The 22,610-nt window shown below is 37.4% G+C and overlaps 1 protein-coding gene across 1 annotated transcript in view; it reads left to right on the top strand.

The window, feature by feature from the left end:
* UNC13C (unc-13 homolog C) overlaps positions 1 to 22,610 on the top strand; it is a 501,491-nt gene that overhangs the window by 204,303 nt on the left and 274,578 nt on the right. The window contains exons 5-7 of the mRNA XM_084880006.1: positions 1,021 to 1,099; positions 3,832 to 3,903; positions 19,607 to 19,826. Of these exons, the coding sequence (XP_084736132.1) occupies positions 1,021 to 1,099; positions 3,832 to 3,903; positions 19,607 to 19,826 (371 nt within the window). The remainder of the gene's footprint in view (positions 1 to 1,020; positions 1,100 to 3,831; positions 3,904 to 19,606; positions 19,827 to 22,610) is intronic.

Here is a 22,610-nt window from a genome sequence, read left to right as displayed (position 1 = left end):
ATTAGATGAATATTGTTCTACATATTTTCCATGTCCATATATACACACACTTGGGATCATACTAAGTTTACTAACATGCAAAATTGTAGAGTGTTTTTTTTAAACATAATATATTTTGAGTATTTTTTCATATAAACACAAAGATTTATTTCATTCATCCTAATTATTGGGTTCTTCCCATTGTATAATATATAATAACTCATCTAATCAATATGCCATTGCTGAATATTTAGGTTGTATAGCTATTGTTTCTATTACAAAAATAGTGCAGTGAACATTATTCTATAACAAATTAATTTAATCTGTGCATTTTATCTGTGGATAAATTATGATAAGTATAAATTATTGTATTAGCATAATCACAAATTTTTTCAATGTATAACCTTGAGGTGCCACTTTTCAGTTTAATCTGTGAAAATTAAACACAAATATATACCATGGTATAAAATATAACATATATTTTACTGTGTGTGTATGTGTGTGTGTGTGTGTGTGTGTGTGTGTGTGTATTGTTACCATTGCAAGCAGATCAAACTTGCACCAAATTGTTTGGTACAAAGATCCATAGACCTAACAATTTTTATTATCCTACCTGTGATATTGAAAATAAAACAGTGCATCAAAACAGGCTGCAAATATTTTAAAGTTTCAATGTATGAAATATCCAAAAAGAGAAATAATCATTAGAGACTCTAGCTACCACACATAGTGATTATTTCTCTTTTTGGATATTTCATACATTGAAACTTTCGTAGTTTATTGATTTTAGAGAGAAGAAGGGAGAGAGAAACATCAATCTGTTCCTCCTGTATGTGCCCCAACTGGGGATCAAACCCACAACCTGGTATGTATCCTGACCGTAAATAGAAGACACCACCTTTCAGGGTATATAGCAATGCTCCAACTAACTGACCAGGGCTCTATTTAACCTTTTTCACAGCTTTTTAACTTATGAACACTGGGATCTTTCTTCTAGGAAGTCAATTGCTCATTGAAATAATTTCTTTTTCCCTCCATCAGGGCTGGGTGGGGACTTTATGGTATTGACAGTATGCCAGATCTCCGAAGGAAAAAAACTTTGCCTCTTGTACGAGATGTGGTAAGTCACTCCCGCTGAATTCTCTTTGATTGCATGTGTTCTCTTTGTCTTTATTAGGTGTCATATTGTCCTTCTCATTAAATAACTGACCTGTAAATATTTTATAGAATTGAACATATAAGAAGCTGGATTCTAGTTATATTTATTATTTCTTTAAAATCTATTAGGTGGAGAAAATAACTCTAACCTTTTGACAGCTCTGTATATTAGTTGAAATTACAAATGGAGTTAAAATGACCCTATAATTGAGCAAAAAGAAGTCACACAGCATGTCAAGCAAGCTGCTGCAACTGGCTTGGATGTGTTCCATGTTATGAATGACCACAAGTTTAATTTGCTGTTCAAGGGTTGATTTGAAGTTATTCACCTTAACTCAGTAGTCTTTAACATTTATAAAGCAAGCAGATAATATTAATCATTTTTATTCTATTCTGTTAATATCAAGTCTAGCCAAATTAATAAACTGTTCCATGGCCTAAAGAAAACCATGGCTCCCAAGTCATTATAACAGTCATTAGCCCTGAACATAACTCTGAGTAACTCAAGCTCTCCTATAATGAGATATACTGGGGAACATCTAGAGATGCAAAGAATTAATAATGTTCTGTATTAGATTATGAAAACAAATAGCCCATCAGCATAATAAAGAATGTTTTCTGACATCCACAATGTCTTCACATTTTTTCTGGAGGCATATTCTTAACAGTTTATGACATAAAAATATATTTTGTCTCAGAGAAACCAAAATTTCTTTGTATAAGTAACTTCTTTTTAATCTTCACCCAAGGACATGCCTTTATTGAATTGAGAGAGAGAGAAAAGTAGAGGAAATGAGAGAAAGCGAAAGATTGATATGAGAGCAAAACATCCATCTGTTGCCTCCCACATGTGCTCCAACAGGGGATCAAACCCACAACCTGGGTATGAACCCATGACCTTTCAATGTACAGGATGATGTTCAACCAACTGAGCCACGCCAGTCATGGTGATATCAATACTTTTTAATTTTGCTATGAAAACCTTCATCTGAAAGCCATCACTTTAGTTTTAAAGTAGAAAGATACAATCCTGCCTGGAAAGATCTTTTTCTGAAAAGCATGCTATCTATCTCTGTCCCATTAGCTCAGAATCCTGCCATTGTAGTGTGGATGTTATTTCAAAGTGTTAGGTTTATTTAACATCATTATACTCTTTTCTCACCTTTCTTACGTCTAATTATGTATACTTTGTTTTCTCTGACACATGGAATCTTCAGGCTATGGTAAGTGATTATTTATTTAATTACTATTTGCCAGTTTTCTCAAATGTACAATACACTTATTCATGGAATAAAAGTGGGCAAGTTAGGAAAATAAAGAGAGACCTTCAAAAATAATATGTTTGGGCTCTCCAAGAATTTAACATCTAGTTCAATTGTGAAAGACAGACCAACTTATGTAAACAGGTACAGACTAAAATACGGTAAAGAATTACTTTAGGGACAGGAGGTGTCTGAGATGGATGATAATCTTCGATAAACCCTTGGATGTAGGCCCTAATTGTTTTACAAAGTAGTGGTGGAGATGGGAGGAGAGTGAGTCTTCTCTCACTTAGGATTGTGCTGAATTTGATCTGGATGCCTGGCTTTGTAGCTACAAAGAGATGTATTTATTACCAGATGCATTACTCTACTATGACTTCTTGTAGCTTCTAATGGGAGAGCAGATCTAATATTCCCATATAGAACTTCTGATTTCCAAAGTTTCCTATAGTACTGATGAGTTTTTTTTTTCTGTATACTAGAGGCCCGGTACATGAAAATTTATGCACTTGGGGGGAGGACTCCCTCATTCTGGCCTGCCCTCTCACAGTCCAGAAGTCCTCAGGGAATGTCCTACTGATGGTTTAGGCCTGCTCCCCATAGGACTCTAGCCTCTGGCCTCCCTCTGTGGGAGACGACCAGCCGATCAAGGGAAGGCACCACCCCAATCATACCCTTGCTGCTGCTGCCTCTGGCCTCCCTCTGTAGGACGTGACCCAACCTATCAGGGAAAGGTGACACCCCCAATCACACCTCTGCTGCCACCTCTGCCAGCAGTGCAAGCCTTGTCCGGCCCTGTTTATCTGAGCCTTGGATGGCCCTTGGTGGCTGGGCAGCCACCATCAGAAGTTTGCCTCTGCCTTGGGCTGGCCTTGGGCTGCTGGGAGGCTGAGGGGACTGGGGGACTCTGGAGGCAGGCGTGTGGAGCGGCCAGACACAACTGGGGGCGGGCCCAGCTGTGCTGTGTGCCTGCTGTCCCTGCAGGGCTGAGGGGACTGGGTGTTGCCATCTTGTGGTTGTGGGAGTCAATTAGCATATTCCCTCCTTATTGGCTGTGGGCACTGCCATCTTTGTGGGGGTGTGGTGGTCAATTAGCATATTCCCTCTTTATTAGGCAGGATGTGCTCATGACCACCTTGGGAAGAAAAATTCTAAAAGCCTCTTCTAGCCTGAAAGCCATAGCTGATTACCCTGCCTTAATCGACCTCAGTGTTCTCATCTATAAAATAGGGGTTGGGTTTGACGATCTAAGGGGACTCTTTCAACTTTAATGTTCTATGATTCCTCATTCTAGATGAATTATCTGGCTACTGAAAATGGCAGGTCCTTATTGACCAAAACATGAACAATAGTCTATATTCTTACATTTTTACATTCTGCTGAGCAGTCAGTCACCTCATGGACCAATAATTCATAATTCTGTCTGTTTTAGACATTGGCTGCCCGGAAATCTGGACTCTCTCTGGCTATGGTGATTAGGACATCACTGAACAATGAGGAACTGGTAGGTGCAAAGTCCATTGCTATGTATCCATCAAAGTCTCGTGGGAAAACCATCCTGTTTGATGCAGTCATTTGCTGTGTTTGTTCCAGTACTCCAGGAGTAACTGGGAGATGGGAAGAGTCTGACCCTAAAACAAATTTCCCTTAGGCCTCAGCTTCACTGTCCTACAAATTATCCATTGTTGCTCAACTATGCATAAAATGTCCTATCTTTAGAAATGTGATTCCATCCTAACACAATTTAGCTTTTATTCTCCCTCTAAAAAAACAGTCCTGTTAAAATTTTACATAGCTCAAATTTTGCCTAATTTAGAAGGCTTTCCAAAACACCTTCTGGCTGAGCTATTAGTTTCCTTATTTAAAAAAGCATTTAATTACTACCTCCATAAGATAGTATACTTAAGAGTGGGGGCTATTTGGGGTGAGTCCCAGATCTTCCATTAAATTACCGTTGTTGTATCTGGCAAGTTATGTAACTGCTGTAAACCTGAGTTCTTTCATCTGTATAGTGAGGTGACAATAAGAGGATTAATGGAGTGGATCTATGTTTAACACCCAGAATAACCTAAAATATGGTAAACAATAAATACATGTGGCTCCCTTTATTATTTTTCTTACTACACTTAATTTTATTATTTTTATAATCAACTTGCATAATCCTTTAGTTTTAGACTGATATCCCTGAGGGTAACATAATACTTTGTTTGTTGTTAAATATTTTCATTTGTGTTGCTTATACACTGTCTGGCATGAGGTAGAAGCTTTTTAATTCTTGCTGAATGAAAGAAGATACAAGTAATCTACAAATATCTAGGTCAGGGATTCTTAATTTGGCTCCTCAGACTCACTGGGGGAGCTTTAAAACATGCCACCTCTGTGTGGGTCTCATTCCCTATGATTCTGCTTTAATTGGCTTCAAGTGTAGCCTGCATAGTTTTGAAAACTCTCAGGTGATTCTCATGTGCAGTGGATGTTGTGAAATGTAGCTCCATCCTGCACAGACACCTCTGAGGCTTTCCCTCAAGACAATGTATCTGTGTCCTTTTCGTATGGAAATTAATATACTCTACCTCTCTCAATGTTAGTGATTTTGTCATTCTGATAGAATTTTTTTTTTCAAAAACATTACTTGTTATGAATTTCTATACCCTTGATATTTACTGTAAACGTTATTATTTATATTTTTTCATTCTCTTCTTGTCATTGTCATCTTTCAAAAGCTCAAATTTCCTAGGTCTTATCAGCAAACTCCCCAGTCTCAACATACATCAGCAAAGCAATACATGTTTGTTTGAATATCTGAGTGTAATGGCAAGTTCAAACATTTTCTAATGTGCCAGGGAATTGAAATACTTTGGCTGCTTTCCCAGGGTCCTGGGAAACCATCTAACATTTTGAATATAATTTGGATGTAAGAGAATGTAAACATCCTCTGTATGATAAAGACCCATAATTGCCTGCTGAGTGTCTAGTCTCTTGCTTTTGAGGAAATAATCAAGGTCAAGGATTTTTATTGATATACTAGAGGCCCAATACACGAATATTCATGTAAGAATGGACCTTCATTTCCCTGGCTGTCTCTGCTCAGGCCCAGCCGCCTTTTTGCTCTGGCCCAGAGCTGCCTTTTTACCTTCCCACTCTGCCCAGAAGCCCCGGAGCGGCTGCGGCAATGCAGAATGCCTGTGCCATCACCACAGCAATGACACAAGAGTCACACCCCGCCCGGCAGCTTGGCGCCTGCTTATACAAATTAGCCCTCCATCTTTGTTGGGTCAATTTTCATATTCACTCCTGATTGGCTGGCGGGTATCGCAAAGGTATGGTCAATTTGCACCTTACACTTTTATTAGTGTAGATTCCTACACTATTCCTTTATTTTTATACTTTAAAATATGGTAATTGGTACGAAGTACAAATACTCATTGCTATAAGAACCTAAGAAGAGCTCAGCATGTGTGGTACAGTGGTAGAGTGGAGGTCACAGTTTGATTCCTGATCAGGGCACATGGATTAAGGTCTCTGAACCATTTCATCTGGCTTAACAATGCAAAAAGAGATAGCAATCTAATATTTATATACAGGAATAATAGTTTGTCTTGTACTAGACTACCTAGCTTTGCCCTTGCTCAAAGCGTGTTTCCTCAGTGTGGACTCAACAGTGGGACAATCAAAGTAGAGCCATTCAAAATTAAAGAAATATTAATTGACTACTATGTGTCAAGCATTGTTTCAGGTTCTGGAAATAAGACAGTCAACAACTCAGCTGAAATCTCTGCTCTCATGAGGCTTTGATATAGGAGGAGGGGAGCTGGCAGAGAACAGACTGGTGGTTGCTGGAAGTGTCAGGGTTCGGGAAACTGAGTGAAAAGGGTGATGTGGTTGAATAGTACAGATTGGTAGTTACAAAATAGTTACCTGGATGTAAAGTACAGCTAGGGAATATAGTCAGTAATATTGTAATAACTATTATGTGTGATGCAAGTGGGTATTGGAACTATTTGGGGAAGCACTTTATGAAGTATATAATTTTCTAACCACTATGTTGTACACTGGAAACTAATACAAAATAATAGTCAATGCAAACAGTAATTGAACAATAAAATTACACACACACACACACACAGGCACACACACACACACACACACACTAGAGGCCCAGTGCTTGAAAATTCATGCACTGAAGGGGGGAATTCCTCAGTCAAGTCTGCCCCCTCTCACAGTCTAGGAGCCCCCAAGGGTGGAAGGTGACCAAGTGATCAGAGGAAGGCGATGCACCCATCACACCTCTGCTGCTGCCACTGCCAACAGTGCAAGCCTCAGCCATTCCTGGTTACCTGAGCCTTGGGCCAGCCCTAGTGGCTGGGGGACTGAGGGTGGGTCTGGCCACACCATGCGCCTGCCACCCCCCTGGTGGATCTGAAAGGACTAGTGGACTCTGGCTGAGGGGACTGGGCAGCGCCATTTTGTGGCTATGGGCACCACCATCTTTGAGGGTGCAGCAGTCAATTAGCATATTCCCACCTCATTGGCTGTGAGCGCCGCCATTTTTATGAGGGCTTGATGGTCAATTAGCACATCCCCTCTTTATTAGATAGGATAGTGGTAAGGGAGGTGAAATACTATGTTTTAGACTGTTGTTGCAGGTCATGATGGAATCTTCTAGCAGGCAGGAGTTATAGAAACTCAAGCAGAATGAGAAATACAATTCACCAAGCCTAAAAAGAATTCTGGAACCTTGTTTTTTTCTATCTGGGTTTATGATCCTGTTCAGGAGTCTGGTCTATAGGCATGCTTCCAGGATTTTTCATTCTAAGTAAGGGTTGGTTTGTCTAGGTCAGTGGTAGGCAAATTCATTAGTTAACAGAGCCAAATATCAACAGTACAACCATTGAAATTTCTTTTGAGAGCCAAAAACCAACTTCTGAGCATGGGCCACGAAGTTTCGATTGCATTGTACATGTGTGCCCACATGTGGTATTTTGTGGAAGAGTCATACTCAAGGGGCCAAAGAGCCACATGTGGCTCATGAGCTCAGTTTGCCGACCACTGGTCTAGGAGACTGTGGGTCCTTCTTCCAGTAATGGGATTCAGGGCCACAAAAGGACTTACAAGAGCTAGGTATGGGACTAATCAGGAGATCAGACCTGGGTCATATTCCTAGCATTATACTAGAGAGATAACATGAAGGGTTGAAGCTGGTGAGAACACCTGTCTGCTCTGGGGTGTAATCCAGATGTTTTAGGCTCACATACACGTGGGTGCTCTGGACTATTGCTCAGGAACAGAGGCCCTTACAAGCCACATGAACAAATATTGGAGTGAAATGGGCCTGAATTACAACCCAGCTCTACCTCTTACTACCTCTGAAAGCTTGTTTCTTATTGGTGCTCCTTGACTCCCTGAGACTTGTTCACCTCATTCTTAAAATGAAAGTCATAATACTTATCTCACAATTTATGAGAATTAAAAAATGCCTTGCCAGGCAGAACAGGTGACAGTCAGTGAAGCAGGGCAGGACTTGTGTTGAGGTATCCAGGGTGTATGCTAAGTTCAAAGTTTCCCTGTCACTTGGCAGCTGAGGGTCTGATTACAAGGAAACCAGTAATGACACCAAATTTAAGCACTATCTCATCTGGAAGTGTTGCTATTGGTTCTGCTTTTGTCCTTCTTCCAAAGATCACAGGCATTGGCTTGAGATAGATGTTGGGCCACCTTACCATTAGCTATGGAGACTTGATCAAGTTACAGAAACTCTCTTGACCTTGATTTTCTCATATGTTTGTGAATTATATAAGATTTTTGTATCTATGTTCCAATGGCCTTTGATTACTGTGTATTTGAGCAATTTAGGCATCAATAATAAGTCAGCTTCATAAAGCAAGTTGAGAAATTTCCTTTTTGTCACTTCTCTGCAATGGTTTGCGTGAAATAAATGCTGCTATAATTTGAAAGACTGGCAAAACTTGCTACTAAAGCCATTTTTATTTTCTTAGGAAAGCTATTTGACAACTGAATCAATTATTTAATATAATAATCCTATCCATTTTTTAAAAAAAAAAACATTTCTTCTTGAGTCAATTTTGATACTTTTTCCCAGAAAGTTGTCCTTTCCCCCCCTAAATGTTCTAATTTAATACCACCAAATTATTCAGATAATCATATTATGAGATAGAAATGCTAATGCTGTTTTTATCTTCTCACCTTTATACTTTCTATCTTTTGTAAAATCTGTACTGTAAGAGATGTATCTGGAATTTGTTTTATTGACTCCACAGTGTTTCTTTGTTATCTATTTTGCTTATTTCCGTTCTTGTAATGTTTAGATTCATCCTCTATTCTCTTTGTATTCATTCTGATGCTACTTTTGTAACTTATTAAGTTGGACATGTAGTTTATTAATTTTCTTTGTTATCAACTATTGCATACATACAGAAAATATTCACAAAATAAGTAAAGGAAATAAATAACAATAATACATACACTTAGGCATTCATGGCTCAGTTTTCGAAAGAGAATATTTCTATCCTGTGTATTTCTTCCTCATTTTCTTTCTTATTCCTGTCTTAAATATTTTATGTCTATTTCTTATCACACTTGTCTATTTTAACATAGTTTCCTTTTTTCTTTATTAACATATGCATTTAAAGTTATTCATTTTCTTTTCAGTTCACTTTAGTTGCATCAAACAAGTTATATATTAATATATATAATGCTTTTACTATTGTCATATGATTATTTCATAAATGATCCACTGATTAGTATTTTGGCTTATCAATTGCATAGAAATTTTTTTTATCCTCCAAAGATAAGTCATATGGGTTTAGTTTTCATTACTGGATTGTGTTCAGAGGACATAGACTGTATGCACAGTCTGTAGTATTTAATTGAGAATTGTTTTTTATGGCTTATTACATAATCAATTTTGTAGATATCCCATATGAAGCCTTTCTTGTTGGGTACATTAATTTTGGGAGTTCTATACTACTAATAAACTGTTTCATTCAGTTTTGCTAACAAGCTTATCTTTTAGATGTTTTTCCTTTAAATATATTCTATGTGATATTAATGCAGCTGCACTAGATTGATTAGGTGAATATTTTCTTGATATATTTTCTAGCCCCTTTTTAAATATCTTAATGCTGTATGTGTATCTCATAAATATTCTGCTTAATTTTTTAAATTCAATTTGAGGAGTTATCTTTTTACAGATAAATTCAGTTAGTTTATACTTATATTTGTGCTTTGTGCTATTTCTTTTAAAAATTTTATTGTCTCTTTTTATCTCTTTTCCAATCTTCCTTTGTATAGATTGAGTTTTCTTTATTTTCCCTCTTCTCCATCAAATGGATTATTTATACTATTTCTCTTAATATAGTTAATATATTTCTTAAATGTTTAATAAACATACTTTATTTCTCAAAATTTAAAGTCTAATGAACAAAATAAACTGTTGAACAAAATAGGTCCAGAGGCATAGAAGCATGGAACAGACTGTTGAATCTCAGAGGGTAGGCTGTGGTGGCTGGATGGGTGGGAAGAGATTAACCAAAGAACTTGCATGCATAAGCCATGGACACAGATAATAGGGTGGTGAAGGCCTGGGGCAGGGGCCACTGATGAGCTATAAGGGGGTCAATGGGAGAAAAAAAAAGGGACATATGTAATACTTTCAACAATTTAGATTTAAAAATAAAATAGTTAATAATTCTGTCTGAAAAAAAACATAAATAAAGATCTGAAAATACTTAGGCTCCCATTACTACCCTCTCTGTCCACATTAGAAGGAAGGCAAGTTTAAATATCATTTCTGGAAGTGGTCTGGAAACCTCAAGTTTCCAGCTCATGGGTTTTAACTGAGTTGCAAAATCATCTCTTGGGTTTCCACAGAAACAACTTTTGTAATTCTGACATTGTTTCTTTTCTTTTTTTTTAATTTTTTTAATTGATTTTTTACAGAGAGGAAGAGAGAGGGATAGAGAGTTAGAAACATTGATGAGAGAGACATCTATCAGCTGCCTCTTGCATACCCCCTACTGGGGATGTGCCCTTGACTAGAATCAAACCCAGGACCTCTCAGTCCACAGGCCGACACTCTACCCACTGAGCCAGACCAGTTTCGGCAAATTTCTTTTTTCTTTTTTTCTTTTTTATTTCAGGTATCTGGGGAATCTATTTCTTTTTTACTCTTTTACATATTAAATCTTTTTTCCAATACATCTCAAGTAGGTTTTATTTACTTAGTCTGCCATGTTGTCAGATAAGTTTTCCAATATGTAAAATGAATGTACTTATATTTCTAGAGCCATTATTGGGGGAATAAAATAAGATAACAAATAGAAAGCACTTCAACAATTTTTGATACATAAACATGTAGTAAATGTTAGTTATTGTTAACTGTTTGCATCACACAAATTTCTATGGCTAAATGTCTGGTTTTGCTTGGTCACACAAAAAAAACAGCAGAATGAGGTCTCTCTAAAGTGGATAGTTATCCCCTTCCCTCTCTTCCTTGTACAATATCCTAACCCCTATTCCTGCTCTTCCATGGCCTCTGTCAGAATATTTGTAAGAACTCCCTTACAAATAGAGAAACCATCAACAAATCAACAAGAAAGCCCACTGCATGAGAGAACATGTTTGCCAATGTTATCACCGATAACGGTTTAATCTCCAACATTTCCAGGGAACTTATACAACTTAACAAAAGGAAAATAAACAACCCAATCAAAAAATGGGCAAAGGACCTAAATAGATACTTTTTGAAGAGGACAGAGGAAAGCCAAGAGACATGAAAACATGCTCAAAGTCACTAATTATCCGAGAGATGCATATCAAAATGACAATGAGGTATCATCTCACACCTGTCAAAATGGCTATCATTAACAAATCAACCATCAACAAGTGCTGGAGAGGATTCAGAGAAAAAGAAACCATTGTGCACTGCAGGTAGGAATGCAGACAGGTGCAGCCACTGTGGAGAACAGTATGGAGTTTCCTCAAAAAATTAAAAATGGAACTCCCATTTGACCCAGTGATCCCTCTTCTAGGAATATATCCCAAGAAACTAGAAATATCAATCAGAAAGGTTGTATGCACCCCTATGTTCATAGCAGCACAATTTACAATGGCCAAGATTTGGAAACAGGCTAAGTGCCCATCAGCAGATGAGTGGATTAGAAAACTGTGGTACATTTGCACAATGGAATGCTACACGACAGTAAGAAAGAAGTAATTCTTACCATTTACAACAGCATGGATGGACCTGGAGAGCATTATGCTAAGTGAAATAAGCAAGTCAGAGAAAGATAAATATCACATAATCTTACTCATTTATAGAATATAATGAACAATATAAACAGATTAACAAAAACAGATCCAGAGAAAAAGAAGCATCCATCAGACTTTCAAACCTCAGAGGGAAGGTAGGGGAGGGTGGAGGTAAGGGGGAGAGATCAACCAAAGGACTTGTGTGCATGCAAAGAAGCCTAACCAATGGATACAGACATGTGGGGGGGGGGGGCATGAGTGGTGGGAGTTGGGGGGCAATGGGAGGGGGAGAATAAGGACACATACGTAATACCTTAATCAATAAAGAAAAAAAAAAAAGAAAACCTCCTTAAATCATATGCCCTAAGGCTTAAAAAAAAGAAAAAGAATATTTGTAAGAACACAATCCCTACCCCAAGTAAAATTCCATGTTAAAATTACTAAAGTTGCCCCCAGTGGAGGAATTCACATTATATTTGGCTTTATTTTTAAGAAATTACTCATCATTTGTCACCTCCATTATTTATATATACATTTTAATTTAAAGTTTAAATTGGATAAAAACTGATACTTATAGTACATGACAGATCTACCTTAATTCCTTTTCAGACCATGTTCTGTCATAATATAGGGCACATCCCATCTTCTACTCTCCTTGAATTATTTAATTACCCACTTTGTTATTGTTCTGCCTTTTTCATTTGGACTCATCCTGCAAGTTACTATGTCAGTGATAATTAGTATCTGTTATAAAATAACCTGTGAAGTAAAAACAAATTACTTAGTAGTCTTCCATGGATAACTACATAACTTTTAGTCTCTATTTGTATTTTATCCAACAAAAAGCAATTTACCTGAGTAATTTTAGCTTCTATAATTGTGTGTGATGATTCTGATGAGTAAATCAGCCCTAAATTATGTCTGATTTTACACTCAGGAACTTACAGAGTGGGGCAAAAGTAGGTTTACAGTTGTCCATATGGGAAGTAATACAATAATTAATGAATAATAACACAGAAAGACATTATGTGTTTTGTGTAATTACAACTGTAAGCCTACACTGTATTTTGCCCCACCCTGTATTCTACTATTATTCTGACTTCATGTTTATAACAAATTTTAAAGGGCACGCACCTAATCTTTGCTCTGCAAATGTTTCTGATGACTTTGTCCAGAAATAATAAGATGATACTTGTAGAACAGAAATAATTATTTTTTCTAAAAAGCATGCAGTAAGCACACATCAAATATTTCAAAAGAGTGCAAAAATTTTTGAGGCTAGGAATGTTTTCATAATTCCATGAGGGAAACCCAAGGCTGAAGAGGAAAATAGACCATTACCCAAGTCACTGGTTGCCGTCATAGGGAGGAAAAGAGAAAAGCCACATGGCAGATAGAGGTAGATAAGCCGTGTTCCTGTCCTCAGTACTAACAGTTGGTAGATTGGAATATTGATGGTCTAAAAACACTAGTCACTGCTCTGGGCAGGAGGCCTGATTTCTTTATTTCCTGGACTCATTTTAATTTCCTCATATAGAAAAGGCAATTCATTTCCTTCCAGTGTCCTAATTATTCAAAAAGTGGCATATTGAGGCAACTCGCCTTATATTCCAATTTCCTGGGTCAGAAATCCTTAACAAAATATTTGTCCAAAATGTGAGCACCCTCCACTTTGTAGTCTATGGTTTGTACGTGGCTACAGTGGTTTACCAGAATCAAAGCATTTCTCCTACTGTCATTTCCACAGATTAAAACAGTTTCTGTGCACAGTAAAAACAGCATCCTTTTCTTGAATCACTTTATTAATATAAAAATGTTCTTTTTCCCTAATTGCAAGTATCTCGTCCTAACTATAAATAAGGGGAAAAAGAGATACAAACCATTCCTAACTTTGAAAAATTAAAAACTTTATTTTTTTTTTAAAAATTTGTGCTTTATAAACGTTTACAATGAGCATATGTTTTATTATAATAGGAAAATGCATACATATGCTTGCTGCAGAAGATTTGAAAACTTCAGCAACCTTTAAAATAGATTAGAACCAAGTCTCCATAATTTCTGAATTCACTTTGTCCTTGGGACCTAGTCCCAGTCATTAGAGCTCTTCTTGTTCTTAGGACCACTCTCTCCATGTGTTTGCTTCCTGATTTACCAGGGCCAGGGTCCCTCTCATGATAACATAGCAGTCCTATCCTTCACTTCAGCTAGGACCCTATTAGCTGTACCTACTTATTTTTTATTTATTAATTTATTTATTTTTTTTGCCGCTCAAACTACTACATTAAAAATAATATTATCTTCCCTTTAATCAAGCTCCTATAATGAGTTACAGGCTTCCATTTCCAAGGGCTAGTTTTATGTGTCCCCTTGTTTTCTTCTGAATTGCTTTTTATCCACTGCCCCTTAGCCTATCCATTTGCCTTATTCCACAAAATCCCACACTCTCCGTTCTTATCATCTTGCTTGATCTGATCTTATTTTGCTGCTAAGAAAGCACCTTCTTTTCCCAAAGATGCTGTATGCCTCTGAGATATAAGAATCCTCTCCTATGAGATGTATTTTTTACATGTTGTCCTTGACTATTTACTGAACGAGTTTCTAAACTAACCATAATTACATCTCATGCTTTGTTTGAGTAAGAAATGTTTTATGTGTTATTTATTTTAGAGTAATTTTCAATATGTCAATATCCCAAAAATCAAGAATGAAAAAGATTCGTGTTATCATTTTTCTGTGACTATGAAGATATACCCTCTAGTACTATATTTGGCAAACTGCAACTCGTGAGCCACATGCGGCTCTTTGGGCCCTTGAGTGTGGCTCTTCCACAAAATATAATGGCTTAGGCAAGTCTATTTTGAAGAAGTGGCATTAGGAGAAATTTAAGTTTAAAAAATTTGGCTCTCAAAAGAAATTTCAATCTTTGTACTATTGATATTTGGCTCTGTTGACTAATGAGTTTGCCAACCACTGCTCTAGTAAATTATTGAATGTTTTCCTTCAACATCTACAGCTTTAAAATATTGGCATTTGCTCTCTCCCTTCCTCTCTGTAAAAAATCAATGAATTATATATATATATATATATATATATATATATATATATATATATATATATATTTAAAATTAAATGAAACCGGTTTGGCTCAGTGGTAGAGCATCAGTCTGCGGACTGAAAGGTCCCAGGTTCAATTCTGGTCAAGGGCATGTACCTGGGTTGTGGGCACAACTGGGGGTGTGCAAGAGGCAGCTGGTCGATGTTTCTCTCTCATCGACGTTTCTAGCTCTCTCCCTTCCTCTCTGTAAAAAATCAACAAAATATATATTTTTTAAAAAAATAAAATATTGGCATTTGTTTTAATACTCCATTCAATTGATTTTCAATGTGCTATCTAATAAACGTTTCATGTTTTCATTTTTTGAAAGTAGCTTCACTCTCTTTTCATAAAATGGATCCTGGCTCTTTAACAAAACCTAACCAAAGTATTTCAATGGAATTATCTCAGTTGTCTTTCCAAAACTCTGTTTTCTGTCAGCCTATTTAATTTTTTAGCAAGTGTTTCTTATATTTATTACTTTCATGATAGCCTGTGGATTTAGAGCACTGACTATATATCACTTGAATTCAATAAAAAGAAAATGGACATGGGTATTAGATGAAATATATTAATCATTTCTTAATCTTAAAATATAAATTCTTCCTTAAAAATAACTTATTGCTTAACTCTGCTTTCTAAGTTCATATGTATTTCTTACTTTTCTATGTTCAGTAACACTCTCTTGTATTTCCACCCAGTGTTCTTTGAATTAGAATTAGAATTATTTTTCCTATACTAAGAGAAACAACAAATTATCCCATATGGTTGCAAATATAACTAAATTCCTTCCTTCTTTTATTAACTAAACAAAAAAATGCTACATCATACACAAACACACACACACACACACATGCACACGCACATGTAAACACACACACACACACACACACACACACACACACACCCCTACCTCTTCAGTCCCTCAACTCAGCTAGAACGGGAAACTATAACTGTATGGATAGCTCATGGAGCATCTGTAATGACAAGAATCATTCAATGGAGCATCTGTAATGACAAGAATCATCCAATCCACTTTAATAATATTAAAGATACCCAGCTAGGTAGTAAAGGGGGAGCAAAGCTAAATAATGCATGCTCCTAATTCTGAAAAAAACTCTTTTTTTATTGTCTAAAGTTTTACATATGACTCCTTATTCCCTGCTTGACCCCAACACTGGGCAAGCCCCCACCACCCCAGTGTCTGTGTCCATTAGTTATGCTAATATGCATGCATACAAGTCCTTTGGTTGGTCTATAACCCCTCCTCCCATGCCATTTGTCTCTAGATCTATTCTTGTTCATCAAATTATGTTGAGCATTTATATCCCACATATGAGTGAGATCATGTGATATTTATTGATATTTTTCTCTAACTGGCTTATTTCACTAAGCATAATGCTCTCCAGTTCCCTCCATGCTGTTGCAAATGATAAAAGTCCCTTCTTTTTTATAGCAGCATAATATTACATTGTGTAGATGTACCACATCTTTTTAACCCACTCATCTGCTGATGGGCACTTAGGTTGTTTCCAAATCTTAGCTATTGTAAATTGTGCTGCTATGAACTTTGGGGTGCATATATTCTTTCTGATTGGCGTTTCTATTTTCTTGGGATATATTCCTAGGAGTGGGATCACTGGGTCAAATGGGAGTTCCATTTTTAACTTTTTGAGGAAACTCCATACTGTTCATTACAGTGGCTGCACAAATCTGCATTGCCACCAGCAGTGCACAGGGGTTCCTTTTTTCTCCACATCCTCACTTGTCCTTTGTTAATTTGTTGATGATAACCGTACTGACAGGTGTGATGGTACTGCGTTGTCATTTTTATTTGCATCTCTTGAATAATCATGCCATTATTTTTATTGTAGTTGATTTCTAATATTTTTCTGCTCACTTTGTTTCTTTGCCAGCCTTCAGTTGTATTTACACAAGAGTCAATTTCTGATGTAACCTTTGGGTAGCAGTGTTTCTGTATTAATTTATGGGACTAAATGGCCCTTCTACCCAGTGTTTGGATTCTTCTTTCCCTGCTGCACTTAATACTGGGTTGGTGGGACGGTCTTACCCAGAGCTGGTTTCCCGCTCATCTCTTCTTATTCTGATCCCCAGTTTCTGCAAAAACAACTTTCCCCTGCAGTTTTTATTTGGAAGGTCCTATGTACTGACTGGGCTAGTAAGCAAAAGCAAGGAGGGGAAAAAAAGACAAAGAATCTAAGGTCACCCTGGTTGAAAGTAAGACTGGGCTTCCAATCATAGCCACTCTCCCCTTCAAGATGCAGTCTCTGCAGCTGCTCTAGGAGAGATTTCAGCAGCAGTAGAAGCTGACCAGCTAGAGGAGCCTTGTCTGCTAGTCCCAACAGTCCTATGGAATATAGATGTCTCTCACTCATACATACACACACTCCCCGCACATACATGCACTCTCCTTGCACTCTCTCATTCATACACTATCTTGCAGCCTGCCGTCCCATCAGTCGCCATCTTCACGAACCTGAAAGAACTCTTAACAGTTTTTTGCAACACATCTTCATTATGAAATGAACTTGAGAGATTTACTTGGCACAGCTACCTTGAAAAGTGATAGCTTTAGTTGTTCTGCCTATATAAACCCTAATACAGAGTCTCCCCATTTAGGTATTCCTTTGTTCAACCATCCTGCTGCTCCGTAGACAAGAAGCATTAAAAGCTCTGACTAGATCCTCATGGGTAGCAAGCCTGGATTGTGCTGTTCAAAGTTAGAAAATTTGTTAGTAAAGCTTAAATCCATAGTAGAGAATCTCCCAGGGCCAGTACCAAACATATTATTGGAAAACACATAATGAGGAAAATCTATAATAATAAAGGTGTATTATACTAATTAGGCCAGATGTCCTTCCAGACATCCTTCTGGATGACCTTCTGGACAAAGCCAGGTCCTGGGTGCCTGCCAGCGGCCAGAGGGAAGCCCAGGTCCCAGGCACCAGAGGGAAGGCAGGACCTACTCTTGCACAAATTTTGTGCATCAGCTTCGAGTGTAATAATAAAGGGGGAAATGCTGTTACCATACTGTGGAATTGGAAAATCATGGGGAGATGGTCATTTCCATGCTGTGAGAAGATATTCCCAAATGAGTTTTAAGGATGATAAATGCAAAATATAAATGCCTCTTTTCTGGTAATACTTATCAGCTAGGCTCTTACAGGATTTAGGTAAATATCCATTTCTTATGCATCAGGCAGTTGTGTGAAATTACCTGTAAATGTAACTTCAGGGAGTGCTAGTCTTTCTCTCAGGAAGTCATCTGCATAGTGGGATATGAGAAGTCTAGAGAAAGACTCATCCAAACAAGCTCTTTTTTATTGATTGACATTTGTTGTTGGGAAATCTATCACCAATACTACTACTTAGTATTTACTGTTTTTGAAGTCTGTGGATGTTACCATCATATAATTAGATCTTTAAATAATACATTAGACAGGGCAGAGAGGACAGTGAAGCTTAGAGACCTTAAATCGTTCTATATATTATAAGACTTTTGGCAGAACATTCATTCATTCCACACACAAAAATATGTTATGTCCCTATTATGTGCCAGGGGCAATGACAGGCACTATTTAGGCACTAAGGAGAGAAATATGAAAGATGCCCATTTTAAATATCATGTAATGTGGCCTATGCTTAGGATCTCAGACTTCCTAGCTACCCATTCCGTATATTTTTTTCAACCCACCAAAGGTTTGTTATTAGAAAGTATTTCATGTGTTATTAAAAACTATATACTTTTAAAATACAAAATACCATGGGAGGGTGCCACATTTAACCTTTATCTGCTGCAATTCCTTTCTGGTGAATTAGTTGTTCTGCTCTTTCCTACAGGATAGATAATGAAAGCAGTTCTTTGCAGAAAGAACTACAGAAGCATTAGAGGCCTGGTGCAAGACATTTGGGGGTGTCTATCAGCCAGGCCAGCGCCCTCTAGCAGTCTGGGATCCCTCGCTTCTTACCACTGGGCTCCCTGCTCCTTAGCACAGCTGCTGAGGCAGGAGAGGCTCTCTCCACTGCTGCTGTGCTTGCCAGCTGTGAGCCCAGCTTCTGGCTGAGCAGCGTTCCCCTTGAGGGAGCACACTGACCACCAGGGGTAAGCTCCTGCATTGAGCATTTGCCCCCTGATGGTCAATGTGCATCACAGTGACAGGTTGTTCTGCTGTAACAATCACTTAGGCTTTATTATAGAAGCATAGTTTAGGGATGGGGAGGTGTGAAGTGTCAGGGAGGGTACAAAGTCATTTTAGAGAAGCTTGGGTAGGATCCAAAAGAGTGCTGAGGATGATTCTAAAAGGTTAGAGTCAGCATTGAGAATACATTTTATCCACTTTATAGATTACCATGAATGAACCTAGACTAAGGATAGTAATAGAAATTCTTTTTTTTTTTAATTAATATTTCCTGGGCACCTATTTAAGCCTGAGATTAGGTTACGCTCTGAGGATCAATGTAGCTTTGAACCAGATTGGTTTCATCCTTGTCCTCACTGAGATTAGAGTATAGCAGGGTTAGAGACATTGCCAAGTAATTTGAGCTCTTTAGTGCTATGCAAGAAGCGCATACAATAGTAGAGCCCATCCAATCCCATAGATAAGGGAGTTCTTTGAGTTTATAAAATTGAAGAGGGCCCTAGAACACTGAGAGAAGAGTGAGTGAGTAGAATTACTGTGCTTACTGTCTTCATTTAAATGAGTAATCAGGGGACTCTCTCAAAAATAGCATTTTCAGGGAAAAGTGATACGAATTGTTTTATGTTGAAATTCTCTAAATCCACTGACTTGGCTTGCCTGAGGAACTTCTCTCTTCTTGACAGAAAATGCATGTCTTCAAGAAGACCTTGCAGGCGTTGATCTACCCCATGTCTTCCACCACCCCCCACAATTTTGAGGTCTGGACAGCTACGACACCAACCTACTGTTACGAGTGCGAAGGGCTCCTGTGGGGCATTGCCCGGCAAGGCATGAAGTGCTTGGAGTGCGGAGTGAAGTGCCATGAGAAGTGCCAGGACCTCCTGAACGCCGACTGTTTGCAGAGTGAGTACTAGGCCAGGCTGAAGAGGTGGTTTTGCAGAGCCCTCCTTATCCTATATGTTCTCAGGTTAGTCCTCTCAACTCTTGCTAGTTTTCCTACCATGTATCCAAAGAAACACATACTGCCCATTCAGTCATGTAGTTAAACTTGGTGCAATTCCTATAGAGTTGAACTCACTTGGTGCAATTAGATTTCTCAGAGTGAGAACCTAGAGTCGAATTGCACTGACACCCAATAAGAAAACTTTACAGGATGCTTAGTTGATTTTATCATTTTACCTCATCACAGCCCCATGGGGGGTAAAAGGGAATATGTAGAGTCATGTTCCTCAAACGGGAGCTAATACACATCCCCGTGATTTCACCGTGATTCCAGCAACTGGAATTTTTCCAAGCCTATTTGGTGTCTGATTGAAGGAGCCATCTTCTTCTATGTCCCATGCACAGGCCTTAAATTGGAAGGTCTTGTGTTTGAATGTCAGAGACAAACCTACATTACCAGATCCGTGACCTTAATCAAGAATTTAAAATTTGGGGCTTTATTTTCCTCCACCAAATGAACAGGAATCACAAATTTACCTCAGAGAGTTATTAGAAATAGCCTCTTCTAATTGTCTGGCACACAGTAGATACTCGATGAATCTTAGTGGCCCTTCCGCACTTTCACACTTTCAGATAGGTACCTGTGTCAACCTTCATAACATGTGTTACCTTAAATTTTCCATTTTCAAAAAAAATTATTATTTTTTCTGATACTTTAGATTCAATCGAGAAATGTCAAAATATCACACTCTAAAGTACCTATTATGGCCTTTCGCTGCCTTATTTATTTGGTCATGTGTGCTGACTTAAATAAGTTAAAAAAGCATTGCCCAAGAAATATATTTGAACACAGATTTTTATTTACAAATAATGTGTGTGTTTTTTCCACATTTAAACATTATCCCCTCTGTTCATTGTTTATATAAATGTGGTCAATGCTAGGTTCATGGGTTGCTGAAATTGAGAAAAGACAGAGGGAAATGTCAAAGTTAAGATTAAATAAGAAATGCTTTCACGGCTGGCATTTATAATAACAGGAACATACATTCTAGAGTTTTCTCTACCTGATTAGTATGCTTCCCACACAGTCAGATCAGATTGAGTATATTTATGGTAAAACATGTATTTTTTATTAAAAAAATTGTAACATATATGGCTGCTAAGAGGAAGGGAGATTAACTAAATATTGCTCAGCTAATTAAAATCTCATAATTCACTTAAAATCCAGCCCATTTGTTTAGAAAATGAAGTGTAAAATAAGCATCTAAAAATAAGGTAAAGGACATTTGAAAAACAGATAGCAAAAGTATTGCCATCTTGAAACAAATGGCCTGAATCCCTTTAAACAAGATACAGATCATAGCTGAGAAATGAGCTTAACCTTCTTTCAATCTTTTAAAGAACAGAAATGTCACCCATTTATTAAGCTTTAGAAACATTTTCATAATTAATTTCCTTTTCTTAAGACAACATATATTATTGGATTTTGGCCAATAAATTAGGCAAATTTTTCATTGAGATTATTCATAAAAATGTACCTATAAATGGGAAAAATCAACAATAGTTCAGAAAGTAGAAATGTATGTTCCAGGAAAAGGGTATATTTTTTAAGTAACACCTCCTTTTTTTGCACAAAAAAACACCAAAAAAAACCTTCCACATTAAACACAAATGGGTTTTCAAGTATATGAATCCAGTTTTATCACTTTCCACAATAGGTAGCAAATTAAAAATTCTTCCTATGGAATCAGTGACATTTCTTTAAGAAATTTCTCTTGATCATTGCTTTAAGCCAGATATTTACAGGGGGGACCCCTTGCGTGAGATATTTCCATGTATGCCATCATTGAAAAGGAAAGAATAAAAAATTAAGAAGTTAAGAGAAATCAGAATTGGAAGGTGTAACTAATGCAACCTCCTCAAAATGGTCATTCAGTCTCTGAACACCTCCGGCGGGACTTTATTATCTTGATAGACAGCTAAATTCATCATTGGAAAGTTCTAGCTTATTAATTAAAATTTGAACTAAGTCCATCCTGCCTCCTCTAACTTCTATTATTTAAGCCAAATCTTACCTCTAGAGAAAACATTTAACACATTGATTTCCATAGCATATAACAGTTTTCATATACTTGAAAGTAAGTTTTCTTCAGGTTTCTAGATCTCATTATTTTGCTAATCTTTTTCTGCAGTCTGTCAATTTACACACATATTCTCTCTCATACATACACAAAAGAAAATAAAAATACTTTGCACATGGCCTGACCAATGACCCATGCAAAAGAGAGAGTATTTAAATTTACTTCAAATTGAGTTGAGTTTGTTATTTCATTTCCATCAAGTGTTAGGTCTGTGACTTATACATTTGCAGTCAAGTGGGATTAAACAGTATTATAAAATCCCATTCACTGCTTCAGTACTTCTTTGTAGGTTCAGAGATAATAGGAAAACATCAAATAAGTTCCCTGAATAGTCTCATCTTAGCTCCTCTTTGACTAAGTTTACTTGGAGGTGCTTCTTATACTTGTCTGTCTTCCTGGCCCAAGGCTCTTAGCTATATAGTGAGAGCTGGGAACAGAGGAGACGAATGAGAAACAGAAAGATCAGTCCCTGAGAAAGAGAACTGGCTTTTCTTTCTGTCTCAGTTCCAGGACAGTGGCAGTAGCCAGGATCTGACTGCCCCCCTCCCCTTTTTGTAAATTAACTCATTTGGGTCTTGCTGTCTAAAAATATATTTTTATTTAT

Source organism: Pipistrellus hanaki, assembly GCF_964339955.1.
Source record: "Pipistrellus hanaki genome assembly, chromosome: 1".
NCBI lineage: Eukaryota > Metazoa > Chordata > Mammalia > Chiroptera > Vespertilionidae > Pipistrellus > Pipistrellus hanaki.
Note: the sequence above shows the minus strand (reverse complement) of the source record. Positions and strands in the feature narration are given on the sequence as shown.